Source organism: Triturus cristatus, chromosome 3_2, assembly GCF_964204655.1.
Source record: "Triturus cristatus chromosome 3_2, aTriCri1.1, whole genome shotgun sequence".
Lineage (NCBI taxonomy): Eukaryota > Metazoa > Chordata > Amphibia > Caudata > Salamandridae > Triturus > Triturus cristatus.
In genome coordinates, this window is record NC_140584.1 from 816,957,065 (window position 1) to 816,981,055 (window position 23,991).

The following is a 23,991-nucleotide window of genomic DNA, read 5'->3' on the forward strand; positions in this document are numbered from 1 at the left end:
GTTCCTAAGGCATGCGTGAAAAACGCATGCATAATTCCGACATACATTCCTCTTAGGAGCGCTGAGTGAGGCCACTCCAACCAAACCTGGCGCTGCTCTCATGCTGGTGAGAGCAGCTCCAGATTGGTTAGGGGAGTTTGCTGGGTCCTGCGTTGGAGCCTGTCAGAAGACCGAAAGAGGACGTTGCGGAGGAAGGTAAGTCTTTTTTATTTTTATTTTATTGACACCTGCCGTACATGATAGCCACCACTGTTCCATATCATCAACTCTTTCTCTACCCCTCCTTCGAAAGACACTTTGTAGGTTTTGCCTCAGTGGCAAAGCTTAGCAGTGCTCTGAGGTAAAGCCTTGGAAGTTCTCGTCAGAGGGTTAAATAATATTGCTGGGTATATCACTATTATGGTTCTGGACAACCAATAGCCACAGTTGTTAACAGGGCAGAACTTTCATACGTTCAGTACTACTGAGGCCCAGGGTATGATGGGCCTACTTCACCTCAAATTACAGTTGTCTTGTTTCTACCAAATCAGGGTATGGGGCCAACTTTCAAGGCCTGCATTAGGGCTGATTGCAGCCTTTGTACTCAACTGCCACTAAACACAGACTCCACCCAAAGACAACCACCAAACATGAACACCATCCATATATCCCGTTCTGAGACCAGATCCTTCCTACCAGGTTGCAAAGATCAGTCCCTTCCTAATAGGTGGTTCTTTTCAGAGACCAATCCCTTCCTGTAAGGAGGTTCTGGATCTGCCAGTATATAAAGAGCCTCTCATTGGTGTACTAGTGTGTTGCAACTCCTTTAGCTTGCTACTGCTGTGTGATTCTGCGCTTCTACTCTGGGACAGTCCAGACCCTGTTCCAGCTCTGCTCCAGACCAGACAGCTCCTGCTTGACTCTGCTTCAAGTTTGCTAGCTCCAGCTCTGATCCAGACCGGCCAGCTCCTGCTTGACTCTGCTTCAAGTTTGCCAGCTCCAGCTCTGATCCAGACCGGCCAGCTCCTGCGTGACTCTGCTTCAGGCTTGCCAGCTCCAGCTCTGATCCAGACCGGCTAGCTCCTGCTTGACTCTGCTTCAAGTTTGCCAGCTCCAGCTCTGATCCAGACCGGCCAGCTCCTGCTTGACTCTGCTTCAGGCTTGCCAGCTCCAGCTCTGATCCAGACCGGCCAGCTCCTGCTTGACTCCGCTTCAAGTTTGCCAGCTCCAGCTCTGATCCAGACCGGCCAGCTCCTGCTTGACTGTGCTTCAGGCTTGCCAGCTCCAGCTCTGACCCAGTCTTGCTCTTACCAAGATCCAAAACTTCAGCCTTGCAAGAACTGTCCTACAATTGGGACCCACCCCTTTGGAGGCTTTCAGCGCCTTTCGACTTTTTCCTTCTGCACTGTGAGACACTACTGCATCCTCTCTATAACCCAGGTCACATCCTGGGATAGACAGTGTGGCTTTGGGAAAGGTCACCCTTTTCCAAGAGGCTCTAAGAATATTACCCTGTACACTGTGCTCTTGCGAGGAACAGAAAGTTACGGTTGGAATATTTCAAGGAGGCCCTTTCTGATTCCATAATGATGGGTTTAGAAGCTGTGATCTCTTCTAGGCCAGGGACTCTGCTTATTGAAGCTCAGCAGCATGAAAGCCAATATGTCTCACCTTTGAGACCTATTGGCTTTGTCAATGGTTTTCAGTGATTCTGTACAGCATCCGTGATGCTATTCAGCATGGCTAAAGAAGTAAAAAATAAAGCCTATGACACTAGGCTAGGCAATTGCAGCGTTGTGATTGGCTGGGACGCCGACCGTACAGGAGTTTATGTGGAGGCTGTTTTCTCCATGCAGGTTGCATGCAGCCTGCATGGAGAAAGCGGGTGAGTGTGAATGACTGGTTTGGTCTGACCTGGGGCCGACCAAACAGTCAGCGCCCACAACATTGGGCTAGCCACTCCTCCCCGACTCACCATTCCGCCCGCCCGCCCCCAACCAAACACTTCTTCTCTTTCTCGCAGTGCGAGAAGCAGAAACATAAAATGGTATTTACACCATTTTATGTTTCTGCTTCTCGCACTGCGAGGAAGCAGTGAGGAGCCACCCCTGCATGACCACCAAACACAAACTCCACTCCTAGACTGCCACCAAAGCATCAACACCATTCTAGTATGTCCCTTTCCGAAACTAACCCCTTCCTGTCAGGTGGTTCCTGTTCAGAGACCTGCCCCTTCCTGTGAGGGGATTTCTGTACTACCATCAGCGGAGCAGTGCGTTGCAACTCTTTCAGCTTGCTTCAGCTGTTGGATTCTTCACTCATGCTATCCTCCAGGCCCGGCTGTTCGAAGCCTGCCAGCTCCATCTCTGCTGGTTCCAGCCCTGCCTGCTCCTGCTCGGCTCCGCTGCTGACTTGTCATCTCCAGTTCTGCCTTAGTCCTGGTCTTACCCAGTTCCAAAACTTCAAACTTGTGTGAACTGTTGTACAATTGGAGCACATCAGTTATGCTTTTGGGCACTAAGTTCCTGAGGGCATCCTCTCTGTAACCAGTGTTACAGCCTGACACCGATAGTATAACTTCCGGAAGGGGTCACCCTTTCCTCAAAGCCTCTAAGAGAGATGTGAAGGATCAACCCTTATATCTAGCTCTCGACACCAACAACACACTGCAATGCAAGGGCAAAAGTATCTCTCTGCTCCCAATGCAAGGAGTCCCTTGTGCAGGCCATGCCCCTACAACCTCTGTTGCACATGCAAACACTCCAGACACATGCACACTGGAAAGGGGAAGAAAATCCTTCTACCGGCAGCTCCACTGCGCCCATCTGCCCCCTGCAGCACACAGATTTGCCCAGCCCATTAGCCAGGGTCATTCCCATCAGTACCTCTTAAATCCCTCCTCTCCATTCACGTCAGTCACTCTTGTTTCCCCCTTTCTCGCTCTTGCACTCCTGCTTGTCTCCTCGCCTGGCTGCCCAAAGTTCCCTGGTCCTCCATTGTATTCCTCCCAGAGGCACTCACAACCACTTGATGGCCCTCGACAACCCCCTGCCTGCCTAAGGACGCGGTTTTGCTCATCCTTTGACCATCTCTGCTTGTCCTTTATCCCAGGTAACTAGCACTCACTGCTCCCTCAGGCTGCCAGAGGTTCTCTCAACTACCACTCCCTCCTCACAGAAGTGTTGATCAGGGAACAGAGCCTGCTGTGTTACGAAGAGGACAGGCAGACTGAAGCACCAGCAGAAATAGGTACATTAAAAAGAGTTGACGGTCATTGCCCATTGCTGGTAAAATGTTGCCCCTTGCATTATGGTGGTAATCCCTCGCAGATGTGGGCGTCCATGGAATGATGAGGCCTGTTCTAGCATATTCCTGGCCCTAGATTAATGGTGGCAATTCCTGGCATGATAAGAGCAACCATGGAAACCTAAAAAGGAATGTCAAAACATACTGCAGAAGCAGTAAATATGGACACCTATTTGCTGAAACAGTAACAACTGAAACTTCTTTTTACAAAAGTGCTCCTGTAATCGTATTCCATTTCACAAAAGAGCAGATAATATAGCTCAGTGGGCTGACAGCCTGCTGCAGAGACCGGGTCAGTAGGTGGGACCCAGCCTTTAATACTTCTGAGGTTTATAAAATGAGTACTTCTGAAGTGGGTGGTGATGGATACAACCGCCCAAGCCTCTCTAGACACATATTGACAATTACTGAAGCATCGAGCGAATAATACATTTTGTACATGTTGGGTGATAGTGCTTCGTAAATGGGATCTCCCTAAACGCGATAAAGCCAGTCTTACTGTACACTAATGTGTGTTTTTCTCACCAGTATGAAAAATTAGAGTGTACCTTTGTCTGTAAATCAAAGTTGGGGAAAGTTAGTTCTGATGGCCCCTTGATATATGACTAACTCGGTCCCAGCCCCTTAACTAACAAAGCAATTGGCCTGTTGGATGCTATTCAGCGTTTTCTGTAGTCTTATATATGACTGTCTGCGTCCCAACCCTGCCATCTTTTCCTGGTGACCTTCTGTGATTCATTATGTTACTGGTCTTCCCAGTATGATACTTTGACAGCTGAAGACTTACCCTGTTTAGTTGCTCATTAAAAAATCTCTTCAGACTCGTGATTAAGTTGCCATTTTTGCAAACAAGAGCTCTGAGGCGTAATCCCGGCTCCCCTGCCTCGTATGATCCTGGGTAAATCACGCCATTCTCCCCGGGCCTCTGATCCCTTATCACGCAAAATTAGCACCGTTTAGAAAGAAACTAAATGCCGCTATTAAGTGCTATATAAATAGGAAAAAAAATGAAATTTACATGAGAAAAGTAGATCGTCAGCCGTCCCTTCTCTCTCACCAGCCAAACACTGCCAAGTTTGCTGAAGAGGCCTGCACAGGCGCAGGTCACGCCACTCTGATTAATGTGTTGCTGCTAATTGTGCGCAAAATGGCCGCCCTTTGAGGCCCTGCGAGCGAGGCATTGTCCAGCCAATGGCGGCGCCATCTCTTAGCATGTGAATGCTGTGCTCCAGCCCACACGTCAAAGGAGGGCTACTTCTTGGGGTCACGGGGCGACGCCCCTTTCTTTGAGGGGCTGTTACCATGCTCTACTAAACCTGTAAACCTCTCTCTCGCCCTCTTTCCCTTCTCCACCCTTTTCCCAGGGTGTCAGAAGACAGGGCAGTGCAGCTGGATTTATGGCGGGCACCACCAATAATGGGCATCTTTCATCCCGGAGCTGTCTGGGAATGAGTGCCCTCTCGGCCTGGGCGTCTGCTCCTGGGAGCAAGCGCTGCGCAAATAATCCTAACGCAACAATAAAAACATCTAACTAACCATGACACAAATACACACCCGAGAGAAAGCAACCGTGTTAAAGATAAACCAACGTTCCTGACGCTAGTAGAATTAGAACTATGCACAACTGCACACAACTAAACAGATCATAACCAAAAAGAACAAATGAATCATGATATAAGGTAAACTACAAAGGCACCAGACTGGTGCAGGCATATCAACAGACAGAGAGAGACACATCTGAGCAGACACAGGCGCAGGTATACAAGGGAAGGCAGACAGACAGAGACAGGTATAGGCAGGGAAAAGGGACACGCTGTCAAAGAGTTGGCATACAAGAGGGTGAGGCAGACGGGCAGAGAGAGGCAGTCAGAGAGCAAAAAAGAAACACACACAGAGATATACGGCTCGAGAGAGAGTTGTATTGTGGGCATTTTATTGAGTTGTTATGTTGTCCATGTATGTGATCCCTTTCAGGCAAGGATAGAGGCACAAAGACATAGGCAGAAATGTGTAGATAATTGACTGAACGATTAGTAATTAGGATAGCTGTACCAGGATAGAGGTGAAGGCATACAGAGAAAGACTGACTGAGACAGACAGACAGAGAGGAAGGGACAGTGAGAAAGAGAGAGCAAAGGGGCAGCACCAGAACATGGAAGAGGAGAGGAAGGGAAGGAAAACACCAGAGAGGGATAATCTGAGAAAGGAGCAAGAGAGACCTGATGCATATGGACACACAGACAGGCAGAAGGATCGATAGATAGACAGCAGAGGTTCACTTAACTTACACAGGATGCCACAAAAATGCATAATGTGGAAGTCAAAATCAATCAATCAATCAGGGAATTGTTAGCGTGCTACTCACCCGTGAGGGTCTCAAGACGCTGGGGGGGTCCACAGATCTGTTTAGCCGAAGAGCCAGGTCTTGAGGCTCTTCCTGAAGGTGTTTAGGGAAGGGGCGCATCTGATATCTGCTGGTAGCTCGTTCCAGGTCTTGGCTACAATGAGAATGATCTTCTGCCTGCTCTGGCACTGTGGATGTGTGGGGTTTCGGCCAGTGCGAGGTTGGAAGATCGGAGGTTTCTTTAGGTTACGTGGAAGTTGATTCGGTCGTTGAGGTATTTGGGTCCATTATTGTGTAGGCATTTGTAGTCGTGAGTGAGAATTTTCAAAGTGACTCTTTTCTCCATGGGGAGCCAGTGGAAACTTTGTAGGTGTTGGCTGATGTGTTCGTGTTGGGGGATGCTGAGGACAAGTCTGGCGGCGGTGTTCTGTATTGTCTGGAGTTTGAGGAGTAGGGACTTGTTGATGCCGGCGTAGAGTGCGTTTCCATAGTCCAGTCCTCTGGTGATGAGTGCGTGGGTGACTGTCTTCCTTGACTCAGGGGGGATCCACTTGAAGGTCTTGCGGAGGATGCGGAGGGTGTTGAAGCAGCTGGAGGTGACGGCGTTGACCTGTCGGTTCATGGTGAGTGATGAGTCGAGTATGATGCCGAGGTTCTTGGCGTGGTCTGAGGGGGATGGTGGGCTTCCGAGGGCGGTCGGCCACCAGGTGCTGTCCCATACAGAAGGGGTGGTACAGAGGACGGGGACTTCTGTCTTCTCAGCATTGAGCTTAAGGCAGCTGTTGGTCATCCAGACTGCAATGTCTTGCATTCCTTTCTGGAAGCTGAGTTTGGCAGTGGTGGGGTCTTTGGTGAGGGAGAGGATGAGCTGAGTGTCGTCGGCGTAGGATACGATGTTGAGGCCGTGTTGTCAGACGATGGCTGCGAGGGGGGACATGTAGATGTTGAAGAGGGTGAGGCTCAGTGATGAACCCTGTGGGACTCCTGCAGGTGATTTTCTTGGGGTCGGAGAGGAAGGGTGGGAGTCTGATCCTTTGGCTTCTTCCGGTGAGGAATGATCAGATCCAGTCCAGGGCTGTTCCTTGTATGCCTGCGTCGTGTAGTCTGGTGACTAGTATGCGGTGGGAGACGGTGTCGATGGCCGCTGATAGGTCGAATAGGATGAGGGCTGTGGAGTGGCCTTGGTCCAGGAGGGTGCGGATGTCGTCTGTGGCAGCAAGTAGGGTGGTCTCTGTGCTGTGATTGCTTCGGAATCTGGATTGGGACAGGTCGAGGACGGCGTTCTCTTCAGTGAATCGTGTCAGTTTCCTGTTTTCTCTGCAACTTTGGTTGAGAAGGGGAGGAGCGAGATGGGCCGACAGTTCTTGAGGTTGGTGGGGTCAGCTGTGGGCTTCTTGAGCAGATGTCTGACTTCTGCGCGCTTCCAGTCATCTGGGAAGGTGCCTGTTTTAAAGGTGGTGTTGATGATGCGTTGTAGTTCAGTTGCGATGGTGGCAGCGGCTCTGTGGTAAATGTGAGGGGGGCAGGGGTCGGTGGGGGCCCCAGAGTGGATACTTTTCATGGTCGAGGCGGTGTCTTCGGCCGTGATCGGTGTCCAGTTGGAGATGGTGGGCTGGCTGGTGTTTCTGGGGGGCGTCTGTGGCACCTGGTGGATGGTCGATGAAGTGGTCATGGAGGTTTTTGATCTTGAGGTGGAAATAGGTTCCAAGCTTGTCGCAGAGGTCTTGGGATTGGGTGATGTCTGTGGCTTCGCTGCATGGGTTGGTGAATTCTTGAATGACACTGAAAAGTTCCTTGGAGTTGGTGGAGTTGGCCAGGATTTTGTAGTGGATGAAGTTCCTCTTGGTGGCTCTGATCTGGTTGTGGTAGTCCGGCATGGCGTCCTTGTAGGTGGTGTGGTTTTCGGTTGTCTTGGTGTTTCTCTAGTTCTTCTCCAGGCGTCTGCAGATGCGTCTGGCTTCTTGGAGAGCGGTGGTGAAACAGGCGGCTGTCCTGGGGCATTGTCTGTCGGGGTTGCGTAGTGGGGAAAGCTCGTCTGCGCAGTTGGATATCCAGGTGTGGAGTTCTCTGGCTGCGTCGTTTGATTCGGGTGCCCAGGTGTGTTTGTCTCGGGTGAGGGTGGAGTTAAGTTGCTTGTTGGTAACCTTGCTCCAGTGCCTTCGTGGTGGGCGTGGGGCTGGTTTGGGTGCCTTGGGTTTGTTGATGGCTAAGTGTCCGCAGTGGTGGTTGGTCCATGGCAGCTGCGTTGTGTGGCTGAATTAGACGCTGTTTCCTGCTGCGAAGATGGGGTCGAGGGTGTGTCCTGCTCTGTGAGTTAGTGTGTTGACGAGTTGTTTATGTCCGATGCTGGCGAGGTTGTCATGAAGGATAATGGAGTTGGGGTTGCTGGGGTTGTTGAGGTGGAAGTTCAGGTCTCCAATGAGTATGTAGTTTGTTGAGGCGATGGCGTGGGGTGTGATGAAGTCGGTGATGGTGGTGGCGAAGAGTGTTCGGGGCCGGGGGTCTGTAGATGAGGGTTCCTCGGAGTGTGGCTTTGGGGGTGGTCTGGATCTGGAAGTGCAGGTGTTCGGCAGAGGGGAAGGATTCGCCAGAGGTGGTGAGATGGAGGTTGCTCTTGTGGGCAATGGCGAGGCCCCCTCTTGGGTGGTTTGGGCGGTCTTTCCTCTGGATCTTGTATCTGTCTGGGATGGGGTGCAGATGTAAGGGGTGGAGGATGCATTGGTCCAGGTCTCTGTGAAGAAGGCGATGTGGGGCGAGAGAGAGTCGAGTAGGTTCCAGATTTCCATGGCGTGTTTGTGTACTGAGCATACATTGAGGAGGATGCATTTTAGGGTGTCACCAGTGCTGGCTTCGGCGGTGTTGGAGGCGGGGGTGGTGGTGAGGGTCAGGCAGCAGTGGAGGCAGGAGAACTGGCCGTGGGTCATGTTCAGCGAGGCCTGTTGGCATTCTCTAAGTCTTCCAGGGTTGAGTGCGAGGAGGGTGGCGGTGTCGTAGCGATGGATAGTGGATGGTCCAGGGTTCCTGGTGCTGGTCGCGGTCGGGTCGCAGATGGGCACAGACAGGCTTACCTTTGGCACGCCCGCTGCACGCATTCGCTGCGTGACTGCACAGCGGTCGCCATTAAGTAGGGGAGGTGGGAGGAAGGAGAGGCTGGGAGGCCGGAGCGGGGGCATTCCGGGGGGATTTTGGTGGAGGAGGGGCAGCACCTGCAGCAGCGGCGAAAGGAACAGGCAGGCACGATAAAATACAAGCATTGGCATAGCCAATAGGTCTCGCCTTTGGGACCTTAGAAGTGTTTAGTTATCCAGCACAATATCCTTGGTGCAACAACATCAAGTGTTGCATGGCTAAACACTTATAAGGTCCCAAAGGCGAGACCTATTGGCTATGCCAATGCTTGTTTTGAGTGAGTGGCTCGTGCAGGTATGCCACTGTGAGGTAGAGATGCTGTGAGTGCTTTTACAGGAGCCCCTGTGACATTGTGCCTCTTCAAAATGTATCTTGGGTCTGGTGTAATACTTCTAGCCCCTATTCTCGTCTTCTCACACCAAATGCATCCTTAAATGTCCCATGTACAGCCGGGATTGACACTCCTATTACCCCTGCCCTCCAGTGACACTTTACCTGTCACGGGTGGTGGTGGTGGACGTGGTGGTGGTGGATGTGGTGGTGGTGGTGGACGTGGTGGTGGTGGACATGGTGGTGGTGGACATGGTGGTGGTGGACATGGTGGTGGTGGTGGACGTGGTGGTGGATGTGGTGGTGGACATGGTGGTGGACATGGTGGTGGTGGACATGGTGGTGGTGGACATGGTGGTGGTGGACATGGTGGTGGACATGGTGGTTGTGGACGTGGTGGTGGTGGACATGGATGTGGTGGTGGACTTGGTGGTGGTGGATGTGGTGGTGGTGGATGTGGTGGTGGTGGACATGGTGGTGGTGGACGTGGTGGTGGAGTATGTGGTGGTGGGGGATGTGGTGGTGGGGATGTGGTGGTGGTGGTGGACATGGTGGTGGTGGACATAGTGGTGGTGGACATGGTGGTGGTGGATGTGGTGGTGGTGGTGGACGTGGTGGTGGTGGTGGACTTTGTGGTGGTGGACGTGGTGGTGGTGGACGTGGATGTGGTGGTGGTGGATGTGGTGGTTGTGGATGTGGTGGTGGTGGACATGGATGTGGTGGACGTGGATGTGGTGGTGGACTTGGTGGTGGTGGATGTGGTGGTGGTGGATGTGGTGGTGGTGGACATGGTGGTGGTGGACGTGGTGGTGGAGGATGTGGTGGTGGGGGATGTGGTGGTGGGGATGTGGTGGTGGGGATGTGGTGGTGGTGGACGTGTTGGTGGTGGACATGGTGGTGGTGGACATGGTGGTGGTGGACATGGTGGTGGTGGATGTGGTGGTGGTGGTGGACGTGGTGGTGGTGGTGGACGTGGTGGTGGTGGACGTGGTGGTGGTGGACGTGGATGTGGTGGTGGTGGATGTGGTGGTGGTGATGGATGTGGTGGTGGTGGACGTGGTGGTGGATGTGGTGGTGGTGAACATGGTTGTGGTGGTGGACGTGGTGGTGGTGGATGTGGTGGACATGGTGGTGGACGTGCTTTTACAGGAGCCCCTGTGACATTGTGCCTCTTCAAAATGTATCTTGGGTCTGGTGTAATACTTCTAGCCCCTATTCCCGTCTTCTCACACCAAATGCGTCCTTAAATGTCCCATGTACAGCCGGGATTGACACTCCTATTACCCCTGCCTTCCAGTGACACTTTACCTGTCACGGGTGGTGGTGGTGGACGTGGTGGTGGTGGATGTGGTGGTGGACGTGGTGGTGGTGGACATGGTGGTGGTGGACATGGTGGTGGTGGACATGGTGGTGGTGGTGGACGTGGTGGTGGATGTGGTGGTGGACATGGTGGTGGACATGGTGGTGGTGGACATGGTGGTGGTGGACATGGTGGTGGTGGACATGGTGGTTGTGGACGTGGTGGTGGTGGACATGGATGTGGTGGTGGACTTGGTGGTGGTGGATGTGGTGGTGGTGGATGTGGTGGTGGTGGACATGGTGGTGGTGGACGTGGTGGTGGAGTATGTGGTGGTGGGGGATGTGGTGGTGGGGATGTGGTGGTGGTGGTGGACATGGTGGTGGTGGACATAGTGGTGGTGGACATGGTGGTGGTGGATGTGGTGGTGGTGGTGGACGTGGTGGTGGTGGTGGACTTTGTGGTGGTGGACGTGGTGGTGGTGGACGTGGATGTGGTGGTGGTGGATGTGGTGGTGGTGGATGTGGTGGTGGTGGACGTGGATGTGGTGGTGGACTTGGTGGTGGTGGATGTGGTGGTTGTGGATGTGGTGGTGGTGGACATTGATGTGGTGGACGTGGATGTGGTGGTGGACTTGGTGGTGGTGGATGTGGTGGTGGTGGATGTGGTGGTGGTGGACATGGTGGTGGTGGACGTGGTGGTGGAGGATGTGGTGGTGGGGGATGTGGTGGTGGGGATGTGGTGGTGGGGATGTGGTGGTGGTGGACGTGTTGGTGGTGGACATGGTGGTGGTGGACATGGTGGTGGTGGACATGGTGGTGGTGGATGTGGTGGTGGTGGTGGATGTGGTGGTGGTGGTGGACGTGGTGGTGGTGGTGGACGTGGTGGTGGTGGACGTGGATGTGGTGGTGGTGGATGTGGTGGTGGTGATGGATGTGGTGGTGGTGGACGTGGTGGTGGACGTGGTGGTGGTGAACATGGTTGTGGTGGTGGACGTGGTGGTGGTGGATGTGGTGGACATGGTGGTGGACGTGCTTTTACAGGAGCCCCTGTGACATTGTGCCTCTTCAAAATGTATCTTGGGTCTGGTGTAATACTTCTAGCCCCTATTCCCGTCTTCTCACACCAAATGCATCCTTAAATGTCCCATGTACAGCCGGGATTGACACTCCTATTACCCCTGCCCTCCAGTGACACTTTACCTGTCATGGGTGGTGGTGGTGGACGTGGTGGTGGTGGATGTGGTGGTGGTGGTGGACGTGGTGGTGGTGGACATGGTGGTGGTGGACATGGTGGTGGTGGACATGGTGGTGGTGGTGGACGTGGTGGTGGATGTGGTGGTGGACATGGTGGTGGACATGGTGGTGGTGGACATGGTGGTGGTGGACATGGTGGTGGTGGACATGGTGGTGGACATGGTGGTTCTGGACGTGGTGGTGGTGGACATGGATGTGGTGGATGTGGATGTGGTGGTGGACTTGGTGGTGGTGGATGTGGTGGTGGTGGATGTGGTGGTGGTGGACATGGTGGTGGTGGACGTGGTGGTGGAGTATGTGGTGGTGGGGGATGTGGTGGTGGGGATGTGGTGGTGGTGGTGGACATGGTGGTGGTGGACATAGTGGTGGTGGACATGGTGGTGGTGGATGTGGTGGTGGTGGTGGACGTGGTGGTGGACTTTGTGGTGGTGGACGTGGTGGTGGTGGACGTGGATGTGGTGGTGGTGGATGTGGTGGTGGTGGATGTGGTGGTGGTGGACGTGGATGTGGTGGTGGACTTGGTGGTGGTGGATGTGGTGGTTGTGGATGTGGTGGTGGTGGACATGGATGTGGTGGACGTGGATGTGGTGGTGGACTTGGTGGTGGTGGATGTGGTGGTGGTGGATGTGGTGGTGGTGGACATGGTGGTGGTGGACGTGGTGGTGGAGGATGTGGTGGTGGGGGATGTGGTGGTGGGGATGTGGTGGTGGGGATGTGGTGGTGGTGGACGTGTTGGTGGTGGACATGGTGGTGGTGGACATGGTGGTGGTGGACATGGTGGTGGTGGATGTGGTGGTGGTGGTGGATGTGGTGGTGGTGGTGGACGTGGTGGTGGTGGTGGACGTGGTGGTGGTGGACGTGGTGGTGGTGGATGTGGATGTGGTGGTGGTGGATGTGGTGGTGGTGGTGGATGTGGTGGTGGTGGACGTGGTGGTGGACATGGTGGTGGTGAACATGGTTGTGGTGGTGGACATGGTGGTGGTGGATGTGGTGGACATGGTGGTGGACATGTTGGTGGTGGTGCACATGGTGGTGGCGGACATGGTGAATGTGGTGGACATGGTGGTGGTGGTGGACGTGGTGGTGGTAGTGGACGTGGTGGTGGGTGTGGTGATGGTGGTGGATGTGGTGGTGGTGGACATGTTGGTGGTGCATGTGGTGGTGGAGGTAGTGGACGTAGTGGTGGTGGTAGTGGACGTGGTGGTGGACATGTTGGTGGTGGATGTGGTGGTGGTGGACATGGTGGTGGTGGACATGGTGGTGGTGGACATGGTGGTGGTGGACGTGGTGGTGGACATGGTGGTGGAAGTGGTGGTGGTGGACATGGTGGTGGTGGTGTACGTGGTGGTGGTGCTGGATGTGGTGGACGTGGTGGTGGTGGTGGATGACTGTTGGGTAGGAGGGTGCTGGCAGAATGCGGATGGAGAGGAGGGTCTCGAAGGGGGCACATGGGAGAGCAGAAAGAGGCCGAATATTGGGTACAAAAAACGGCGAGTAGATAGAACACGAAACAGATTTTAACGGGGTGGTCCCTTCTTATAGCGCATGTGAAGGGTGGACATGGTGGTGGTGAGCGTGGTGGTGGTGGACGTGGATGTGGTGGTGGTGGATGTGATGGTGGTGGATGTGGTGGTGGTGGACGTGGTGGTGGACGTGGTGGTGGTGAACGTGGTTGTGGTGGTGGACGTGATGGTGGTGGTGGATGTGGTGGACATGTTGGTGGACATGTTGGTGGTGGTGGACATGGTGGTGGCGGACATGGTGGACGTGGTGGACATGGTGGTGGTGGACGTGGTGGTGGTGGTGTTGGCAGTGGACATGGTGGTGGTGGTGGTTGACGTGGTGGTGGTAGTGGATGTGGTGGTGGATGTGGTGATGGTGGTGGACGTGGTGGTGGTGGACATGGTGGTGGTGGATGTGGTGGTGGTGGTAGTGGACGTGGTGGTGGTGGACGTGGTGGTGGATGTGTTGGTGGTGGACGTGGTGGTGGTGGACATGGTGGTGGTGGACATGGTGGTGATGGACATGGTGGTGGTGGACGTGGTGGTGGACATGGTGGACATGGTGGTGGAAGTGGTGGTGGTGGACATGGTGGTGGTGGTGGACGTGGTGGTGGTGCTGGCTGTGGTGGACGTGGTGGTGGTGGTGGACGACTGTTGGGTAGGAGGGTGCTGGCAGAATGCGGATGGAGAGGAGGGTCTCGAAGGGGGCACATTGGAGAGCAGAAAGAGGCCGAATATTGGGTACAAAAAACGGCGAGTAGATAGAACACGAAACAGATTTTAACGGGGTGGTCCCTTCTTATAGCGCATGTGAATGTTACTTAGCACCCCGTTTTTAGTAAACAGGGGGACCATGGGGAGGTTAATTGATTAATCACGCATGATGATCACATGCGATTAATTGATTAATCATGCATGATGATCGCGTGCGGAAGCTGGTGTTGTTCGAGTCACGGTGTTGGCTTTCCAATGTGAGATTCTGGGCAAATTAGTTAATCTCCCGTGCCTTCTAAAAGGCAATGTGTTCCTATGTGAATGTGCTCTTGTGTAATGTAACTGGGTGTCTTGTATAGGTCTCTACTACTCCTGAGTTCAGTTTGCGCTGTATGAATTTGCAAAACAAACAGCCAGCAGACCTTGTAGAGCAAGAGCCAATTAATTCCGTTCATGTAGCGCACGCACAGCAATGAGAGCTCTGTACAGCCCAGTACTGCACACTACACAACAAACAAATATCCGTTCATGTAGAGCACGCACAGCAATGAGGGCTCTGTACAGCCAGGTACTGCACACTACACAACAAACAAATGTCAGTTTATGTAGCGAACACCCAGCAATGAGGGCTCTGTACAGCCCAGTACTGCATTTAAAATTTAAAACGCATGAAAGCACAATGTTCCGTTAATAAAAAAAATTTGTCGTGCCTGCAGTCAGAGTGGCTCACAAAGAAAAGAAACAAGCCATGGAATCGCTCTGGTTGATGTTTGGGAGGTGAGAGGGGTGTTCTGTGCAGAAAGGTATTACAGCGCTCTAGTAAATAAATAAATAAAACAAGCGCAGTACACGAAAGTGAAAGCGACCGCGTTTGGAGCTGAAAGCGCACGCTGTGCTTAATGAGCCATTACGAGAGAGGAAAGCCGCGCTCGATCCCGCGGACCCTAGGCCAGGGCAGAGAGAAGGCGGGACATGCACCTGCCTTTGGCCAATTGCGTTCTGTCTTTTTCAGAAAGACGCATGCAAATGCCAATGGGGTGAAGAAAACAAAAGCACACGCACAAGCATGTGTTCCAAAGTTTAAAGCCCTTACTAAATGTCTCGCAGAGCAGCGCATGCGCGCGGGCTCAGGCGAGACCTAAAAAACAGTGGTGGAATTAGAGCAAGACACGGATGGGCACAATAACAGTGGCACAAGAGGGAAAAAAATAAGAAATCAACCAGCTGAGAAAGGTTACGGTGGTTACAGGCAGTCTGGTCCCAGTTGGAGTGGGCAGCAAGCACAGGAGTGGGCAGCAGCCTAGAACCTCCCAAGGAGGATGTCGGGGTCTGAAGGCATGAGATGGCACAGCGGAGATGCGGGGAGAGAGTGGACCTAGACCGAGGGTCAGAGGCCTTAAAATTGGGCTGAGACAAAAAATAAGTCCAGGCACCAAAATAAGTGTCCCCATTAGCAAACTGGATAGCTCAAAAGTCGTCCACATTTGCAAATAAGGCAGTTTTGAACTGGCAAGGCCATTGGAATTATGCGATTCTGCGAGTGCGGTGATTTTTGCATAACTATGGATTTGCAGCATTTGGCACATAATCTATCATCTGTCACATAATCTGCTGATTTTAACAAAAAAAAATTGTTTCTAGTTCAAATGGATCAAAAGTTACAAAACATATGGCGACTTGTGTTCCTGCACACCGGAAAGCTTTTCACAAATGTTAAATGGCCATCTTTCATTTGAATTATTGCTTTATTTGAGTGTTACATTGGTACTAATTAAGATGAACACTTTTCGCAAGACACCGTTACCAGGTGTAACAAGCATTTGCAATGCAATAGGTCTCGCATCTATGACAGATTGAGCTATTGGCATTGTAAATTGCTTTTTATTTATGTGTTGTTTTTAAAACAGATAAAAGGCATTGTCATTTAAAATGACAATAGTTTAAACTCTCGCAAATGGGAGACCTATTGCATTGCAAATGTGTGCTATAAAAATGTAAAAAATCATTAGGAGAGAGTTGCAGGCAGGACAACGCCATTTGAGAAAATAGTGTTCGGGGCTGTAATTAAAGCCTACAAGCAACAACACACTAACAGAGGGTGTCGCCATTGGAGGTTACAAAATAAGACACGGAGGTACTAAGGAGGGACTACTAAGCCTTTTGACCAGTGAACAGCCGCAGTTTACAGTGGACAATGACACAAGCCAATGAAAAATCTGGGCAGAAGGTGGGCGGAGCTTCAAGTCCCTATCTCAATACCGCATGCCTTGCAGAGCAGCGCATGCGCTGCCTGGCTCTACCTGAAAATGACAAACTAATGAAGTAATAGTATGACAAAATGTGCAGCATAATTTGCCTTTTATCGCTGCATAATTTTGTTAACCCTCCTCTGCCACATAATTCCAGTGGCTCTGTGTATGGGGGACTGCTTGGTACATGCAATGCTTGTGGTAATATATGGGAAATCGACAAACACCTTCCCACCAGATCATAAAACACACGTGCAAAAAACCGGCCCACACACTGACCTATCAGACCAGCCCCTCGGGCACTGATTATCCTTTATGCCAGTTCGATCCTCGTGGATATATTTCCCCTATTTTAGGGGTCGAGATCCTTCAGTGCTTATAATTCTTAGTGCTACAAATCAAATTCATTCTATCTGTTTCTTAACTCGAAGATGAGACCAAAAGACCTCAGTTGTTTTTTTTTTTTTTTCTCCTGGACCTTCCTTCTTGTAAATTATTTGTACTTGCTTTTATCCCAAATGTTCCACCCCTCTCCCTGAGTTCATATCGTTCTTGTAAATTGTTTTTACTTGCTTTTATCCCAAATGGTCCACCCCTCCCCCTAAAGGTCATATTGTATACAACTTGTTAACCCTGTGAAGCACTCTGATACCCTAACGAGTCAAGTCCGCGCTCTATAAAACACAAATAAATAAAAGGCAGAGCAGCTCAGAGATGTTTTATGGCATAGGCAAAGTGGGCTCTGGCCCAGGGATCCAGCCTTTCAGGAGGCTCCTTGATAGAGCCATTTCTGTTCTTCAAAGAGTCTTTCTCTGATGACCTTGAATAATGCTTACACAGATTGCTTTAAATACCGTTTTCCTTAGAAATAGACGCTCACACATCACCCACATCAAAAATAAAACAGACATTTTGTAGAGAAATGTTGTGTTTCTGCTACTTGCAACATCCATAAAAAGTTTCTTTTAGAGCAAATCAGTATGTTACGTACGAGAAATGGGGAGGGTGTCACAGGGATTATTTGCAATAATATTATTTGGCTGCTGCTGCGTTACAATATTGAAAACACTCTCACTACACCTGGATATTGGATGTAAATTTGGATGAGCATGCCTGTGCACTGTGCGTAACTCAGCCAAACGGGCATGAAAGATGAAATTAGATCAAAAATGAAAAACTGTTCCTAACCAGGCCCCCAATATATGCGTGACCCCGGGGCCCCCAAATCCTTCAGATGTCCCTGGAGCAGACACTCAGATTTCCACACGTTATTAGAGTCTGAGCACAGGAAGTGGAATGAGGGAGGCGGGACGTTCACAGGAAATAAGCCGGCCATCAGGTACCAAAGCAGGAAGAGTTGTTTAAACATACCGAAATTAAGGATGTCTTTGAGTGCCTGACCTTCTGACTGCCTTAACAACGTCCAACAAGCAGCCATTTGTGATGACTGCTTTAGGGATTCACTGAAGCAGCCATTTGTGAAAGTATGGACAGAGACAGACCTGTCAAACGACCGGTAGAGCGACAGGCATAAATAAAGTGGACAAAGTGTATAATTCCATAGTATGACACCAGTGGCATAACACAGGCCCCCGCGGTGCGGGGAAGGGGGGGTCCAAGCTCCAGAGGTCCGCTCAGCACAATACTCTGGCCAGAGAGATCCTGATTGAGTCTGGGGAGGGTGCTTCACATACCTTGAAGGGGGCCCCTCTCAAGTTTTGTTATGCCAGTGTATGACACGCACATCTATAAAACTGCTGGATGAGCTGTATGTCAATCATGATGTGCGAAGAGTCTAATAACGTATCAGAGTGCAGTCGGAGTGAATTAGTGTCAACCCAGCGATGGAGTCCTACCTGCTCTGTAGTTGGGAAGATGTGAAACCCCTGGCCAGGATTCCTCATTTGGAGCACCCAGCACCTGCATAAAATCAAAGACAGATGATGGCGGAAGAACTTTAAAAAACAAGCTTCATACACGCTGTACTCTTACGGGGTCAGCAACAGCCAGCAATAATCAGGTACATGGTTTGGCCCAGGAGACCTAGCATAATTTAACTATACATATTTATTTGTTGAGTATCTCAAAGTGAAAGACTACACAGAGGTTACATCCAAGGGGGGCATAGCAGTGGATGATTCCAAAAGACAGTATTTGGAAAGAGTGGCTAGAGGGACATTTCGACATGATTCTGGCATGTGTGTTCTCATCTAAAGTAATACTGTCATATCCCAGGACCACAATCACAGAGTGAGAAAAACCTTGGATCCTACAAAGGAACAAGTGAAGAATTCTGGGTGCCATCTACAAAGCTTCAAGATTTAAATCTGTTTAATTGTGTTTTCGTAAATCAAACAAATTAGCAGTTACGGCTGAATTGTCGCACTACACGGGTAAATAGTTCACTACGGCAAGATGAGAGATGAGCAACTTCAAAACACATATTGTAATCAAGCACCAATGGACAAACAAGCCCCCAACTTACCTCCCCGCTAGATCCACGTCTTCTAGAATGATAAAAGTGAAATCTGACACAGAACCATACCGTTACACCGGGGCCAACATAATGACAGAGAAGAGGCCCGCTCTAGTAACGTTGTGGTGCAACTATGAGGTGTGATATTTTCAGGAATCTCTCGATATTCCTGGGAGAGAAACTCAATACATGCCCCCCTTGTCTTTTGGAAAGAAACCTTCCGGTGTTCCAGACCTGCTGTAAGTTTCCCATTGTAGCGTATACTGGGAATTGTGGTATTTCGGTGTTGAATATAGTGTTGATGCTCTCGAGCACATCCTTCCAGAAGTTATTCACCGTGGGGCAGCTCCACATGATATGTATTAATGTTCCTGTTCCCCCACAGTTCCTCCAACATGTGGGGATGTGGCTGCATGCCATTTATGTATACGTACTGGTGTGTAATACCAGCAGTGTGCCATCTTCTGAAGGGTGTCCTTGCCTGAACTACTGGATTCGTGCTCTGGTGTAGATGTCTCGCCACTCCCTATTTTTCAGTTGTCACCTTAATTCAGTTTCCCACTGAGTTTGTGCTGGTGAGCGGTCAGCCCTGTTCTGCCCTTTCAGCGATTTATGCACGTCAGAGAGAATGTGCTTGTCATCTCGCTTTGTGACAAGCCATTTCTCATATGGAGTTAAGGTCCTACTCAGTTCCCACTACAGGGCATCAAAATGCAGCTTTTATGCTCCAGTCAAGCCTCCGGTGTAGGAAGGTGGATATCTGACTATGGTTACCCCCAACTTTTTGCCTAGTGTCTAGCTGGTTTTTCGACTTAGTTGGCCTGAGATCCTGCCATTCAGGGTCTCAGGCTGTCTGCTCTCTCTGTAAAATGGACTCCCTGTACCCTAGGTACATAATCAATTGGTAAGGATCACCTTATTGGACCCTGTACAGTGTACCCTAGGTACCCAGGGCATAGGTGTACCCTAGGCCTCCCAGGGGCTGCAGCATGTATTATGCCACCCCTGGTCTGGCCTTCCAATCAGACACAACTGGCTGATCACTCAGCTGGGGCAAGGTCGTGTAATCACCCCTTGCTTAGATATAGTATGCCTATATCTGCCCTTATATATAGACACATGTGTACCTATCAGTCACTCCTATGGCAGGCCTTAACAATCCTGGAGGCAGAGTGCTTGGTAACATGTGAGATGGTGCTCTAGCATGAGCTGAGCCTGTCTGCAGCTTTCGGAACCATGTCCTTATAGCTGTTCTATGATATAGCCTACCATATACTCTTAAAGTGCCTTATAACCTTAAACGGTTATGGTAACTATGGTTGGGCTGTATCAAAACATGTCGTGTAAGGTGTCTAACACTTTGGAATAATACCCCCATACCATTTCTGGTGATGAGGATATTATTCCTCCCTTCTAGAGGGAGAGACATGTTAAAATCCTACTTTGCTGTGTAACCTCTGACCAAAGCCTCAGCATCACAAAATGGATGCTGCTGCCACAGACACAAGTCTGACCTCCTGCAGCTGGGAGTGATCCCAGCCAGGGAGGCCTGGACAATAGGTTTCCTGCTTGGGGAGGTGCTAGCACCTCCCCAGACAGCCTTTAGTGTATTGGGGCAGGGTGGGCTGAAAGGAATGAGACATGCCTGGGGCACACAAGGTGTTCCTTGCATAGTCCAGTTCAAACCGGCGCTGGGGCACTCCAGCCCCAGCTCTGGCGCGAAACTGGACAAAGGGAAGTGGGTGTAACCACCCCCTCCCAGGTCCCACCCATAAGGCGTGACCTAGCAGGTATCCCAGCCCCCCAGATTAGTATAAGAGTGGGAGTTGGGCCTCAAGAGATTAGATTATCCTGAACCTGCAAACTTGAACAGAAACTCTGGACCTTCGACATTCGACGAAAGAAGAAGACTGAAGAATCTCCCTTGTAGCCAAGGAGTGGCTACCCTGTGCAAACAGGCACCATCAAGAGACTACCCTTTGCTTTGCGACCGTTCTACGAGGAACCGACTGCAGAGCCCGACCAGAGCCTTGACTTCCAGACTTCTCCGACCCTCATCCACATCTGCAGCAGAGCTGAGATCCGTGGAGGCGACGAGCGACGTGGGACCGGCTACCTGGGAAAAGTGGCTAGTAACTTACAGCGCAGCTTCTGAGGTACCCTCAAAGTTGTGCACCGGGGATTGAGAAGCCCCAACCCCAAGCACCATCTGCACCGAAGACCAGCCCCCCACACTCCACGAGTCCTGCGTGGGGCCCTTCAGCATTTTCCTGCTTGCCGCGTCTGTCCGGTTGCTTGCCCGCTGGCTAGTGGCCTTTGTGACGACGCTCCCTGAAATCTTCTGCGCTGGTTTGGCTCCTCCAGACTGGCTCCCGCTTCTCTGCAAAGAAGAAGCACCCCAGACCTTCCTGGTCTGCACCAGAAGCAAGTCCTTTGTTCTTCGTGGGTTCCGCTTGCCAAGGCTTGGTGAGTCCTAGTCCAACTTCGACGCCGCGGACAGCAAGAGCCTTCGTGGGACAGCTCGCCTCCTGGTCCTGGTCGTCCTCGACGCTTCCTGGTCCTCCTGGCTGCAGCGACAAGCTTCACCTTCACCTGCAACTCTTCACGACATCGCCTGGTTCCTTCCTGGTTCCACGTGGTCACTGGCTAGTGACCTTGACTCTGTCCCCTCTGCTTGCAGGTTTCTTCTCTTCTTGATCCCAGCCTTGGGATCCACCGGACACTCTCCCCTGACTGCCTGTCAGCATCTTTCTTCAGGCATCCATAGGAGTCGACGACGAAAACGACGCATCTTCACCCCTATGCACCCGCAGCCTGTGGGCTAGGTAACTTGGGTACTCCGGTGCTCATCAGGATAGTGACTATCCTAGTGTCTAGTTTTCAAGTCTCAACTTCCTAGCTACTCCGGAAGTGTCCTAAATCTATCTATTTCTAAACTGTAACATTGCTATTGACTTTTACGCATTACGCGTGAGTGTTTCCACTCTGCACACGAATCCCGTGGGCCTCCCACTTCCTAACTAACGCTAGTGTAGTGTAGCCCCAGCGATTCCCTAGACCTAGGCCTATTCTATTTCCGTGACAGTGGTTCTTATACCACTTACTTAGTATATGGTTTGCGTGGCCCCTAGGGCCTAACTGTATTACTTACCTGTGTGACTTAATGTATGCATAAATAAGACTGTGTTATACTTACCTCTAAACTCATAAAGAGTGCTGAGGGTTTGCTTAGAATAAATACACTTTATTTTATATATATATCTGTTGTGGTGTCCTTTCATTTGGTATTCAAGGGATTATATATGGTATCACAGCTGGCTTCACATGCCATTCAGAGTTTAGCCTAAGACTGCTCTTGTCCATGCTACCACTAGGATAGCTGGTCTATAAGGTTGACTTTACAACCAATCACCATAAGGGTATTTGGACTGATATAAGGTGTACACTATAACTAGTGACATCATACATCAGGCCAACTTCTCACATCCGGCTCCTTGAAAACCAAGCCAGAGTGCAGCTAATCAGACACGTAGTTCCATGAACATCATTTATTCCAGGTTGCCTAAGCCTGGTTGCCTAAGCCTACAAAAACAAGACATATTTGGCCTGCCTTGAAATCACTCTACTGGCTTCCTGTAGAATAGGAATTAAATTCAAGAGCCTATTCACCCTCAGCTAGGCTTAGTACAGTATTGGCCAGGGTTTGTTACAGAAACTAACATCAACCAGACCTCTTTGGTTATTCACCTCTTACTTGATAGAGCCACAATGGTTCTAAAGATGAAAACACAGGCATAATGGAACCCAAGCACTGGAATGCTCCGAACCCTAGGCTGAGGACAATATCAAACAATCTGCAACCCAGGACACTTCATGCTGCCAATCAACTGAGAGGAAGGAGACAGCAACTGAAGAATATCAGACAGGAGGACGCGTCTCACAGCTGGACAAAATCAAACTACTCCTGTTCAACTTTTCTCATTTCTGCTGTACCCCGAACTCCCCATAATAAAATGGGGATAACATAGCCCTAGGATATCGCAAGCCAGCATGCAGTTGTGCAAACATAAAGCATTCCCTTACAAGGTCATTGAACGCTCAGGTGAATTGCAATATTATCATATATAGAGTTGGGGGTCCACTCAAATACTGTCCACTTAAATGGAAAGAAATATCAGAAATTAAATGTGGTGTTTCTCTGTGCAAAACCAATGACATAGTTGTTCGGTTTGTGAACAGCAGTGGGCATAACAAGCTATGAAATCGAAGAGCACCAATGGTACCAATACGAATATTGTGGAAAGAGCATTTTTTCAGGGTATTGACTTGATGTGCTTAAAACACAAATTAATTACAAGTTCGAAATAAGAAGTCAGAGCATTTCATTACATAATGTTTATTTAGAATTGCGTTTACTGTGTGGCCAGTAACAACTGGCCTTTAACATTGCAATCCCTCCACAAAATGCTGGTTTGTGTCGGGACCGCAGTTATAAGTACTGCCATGTTAATGATGGGTGCTCTAAAGTTTACAACCTCCATTGAATTTTAGCTGGTCAAACCTGTTGGAATTTGACAGGGGGAAATGCCCTGGTTTTTACCAGGACAAGTGGATGTTGGTGTGGTAAGTTCTAAATACTGCATGTTTTTTTGCCAAAAAGACAGAAATGGTGCAGTTCATTGCACCCTATAAATTATGAGCCCCAGAGTGCTGCATTTAATCAGGTGCAATACATTATGATTATCTTGCTGGGGGACTCCTAACCAAGCCTATATGAGGAGGCCAGCTGCTCCTACAGATTTGTTTCCAAAAAGGAATGGAAAAATAATTCAGTGTGTTTCTTAACATGTTTGTTGGTGAGGCATTACTGGCAACAAGTGACAATAATTGTAAGGACTACTCAGTTCTGATGTCTGAACTCACTCATGACAAGAAACAAAAGCACTGTCGTCCATAGGCATCATACGTGTCCCATGCATTATAATGAAAAAACATCTGTATTTACAAGTCATAGCAATAGGATGTTATTAGATTCCTTCACTTTAAAAACAAAATGCACTGTGTACTGTAAATGTAGCCTTTTCTGGCTCATGGTACATTAAATAGGCATTTAATTGCCAATCTCTGTTATCTCCATGCATTTTAAAGGGGGAAAGAATGTATAATTTCACACCATATCATTATACCCTTGAAGGACATCAGGGTCGCTTTGACCTGCGTGTTATCACTTTATCCCACTTCCTTCTCGAGGTATGTGTTGCCCTCTCCTGAAAGTTAAGGGAACATCATGAAAAATGCATCATGCTGTCTTTCCGTATAAGACACATGGATATCTACCTGTGCTTACATTCCTGTCTGCTATATTTGTCACCAAATTACCAGCTCTCCACCTCTCACCAATCACAAGTC

The 23,991-nt window shown here is 50.3% G+C and overlaps 1 protein-coding gene across 1 annotated transcript in view; it reads right to left on the reverse strand.

Moving 5' to 3' along the window:
- The window catches only part of CDK15 (cyclin dependent kinase 15), a 521,515-nt gene that overhangs the window by 272,880 nt on the left and 224,644 nt on the right, over positions 1-23,991 (reverse strand). The window contains exon 10 of the mRNA XM_085646903.1: positions 17,963-18,026. Coding sequence (XP_085503029.1) covers positions 17,963-18,026 — 64 coding nt within the window. The remainder of the gene's footprint in view (positions 1-17,962; positions 18,027-23,991) is intronic.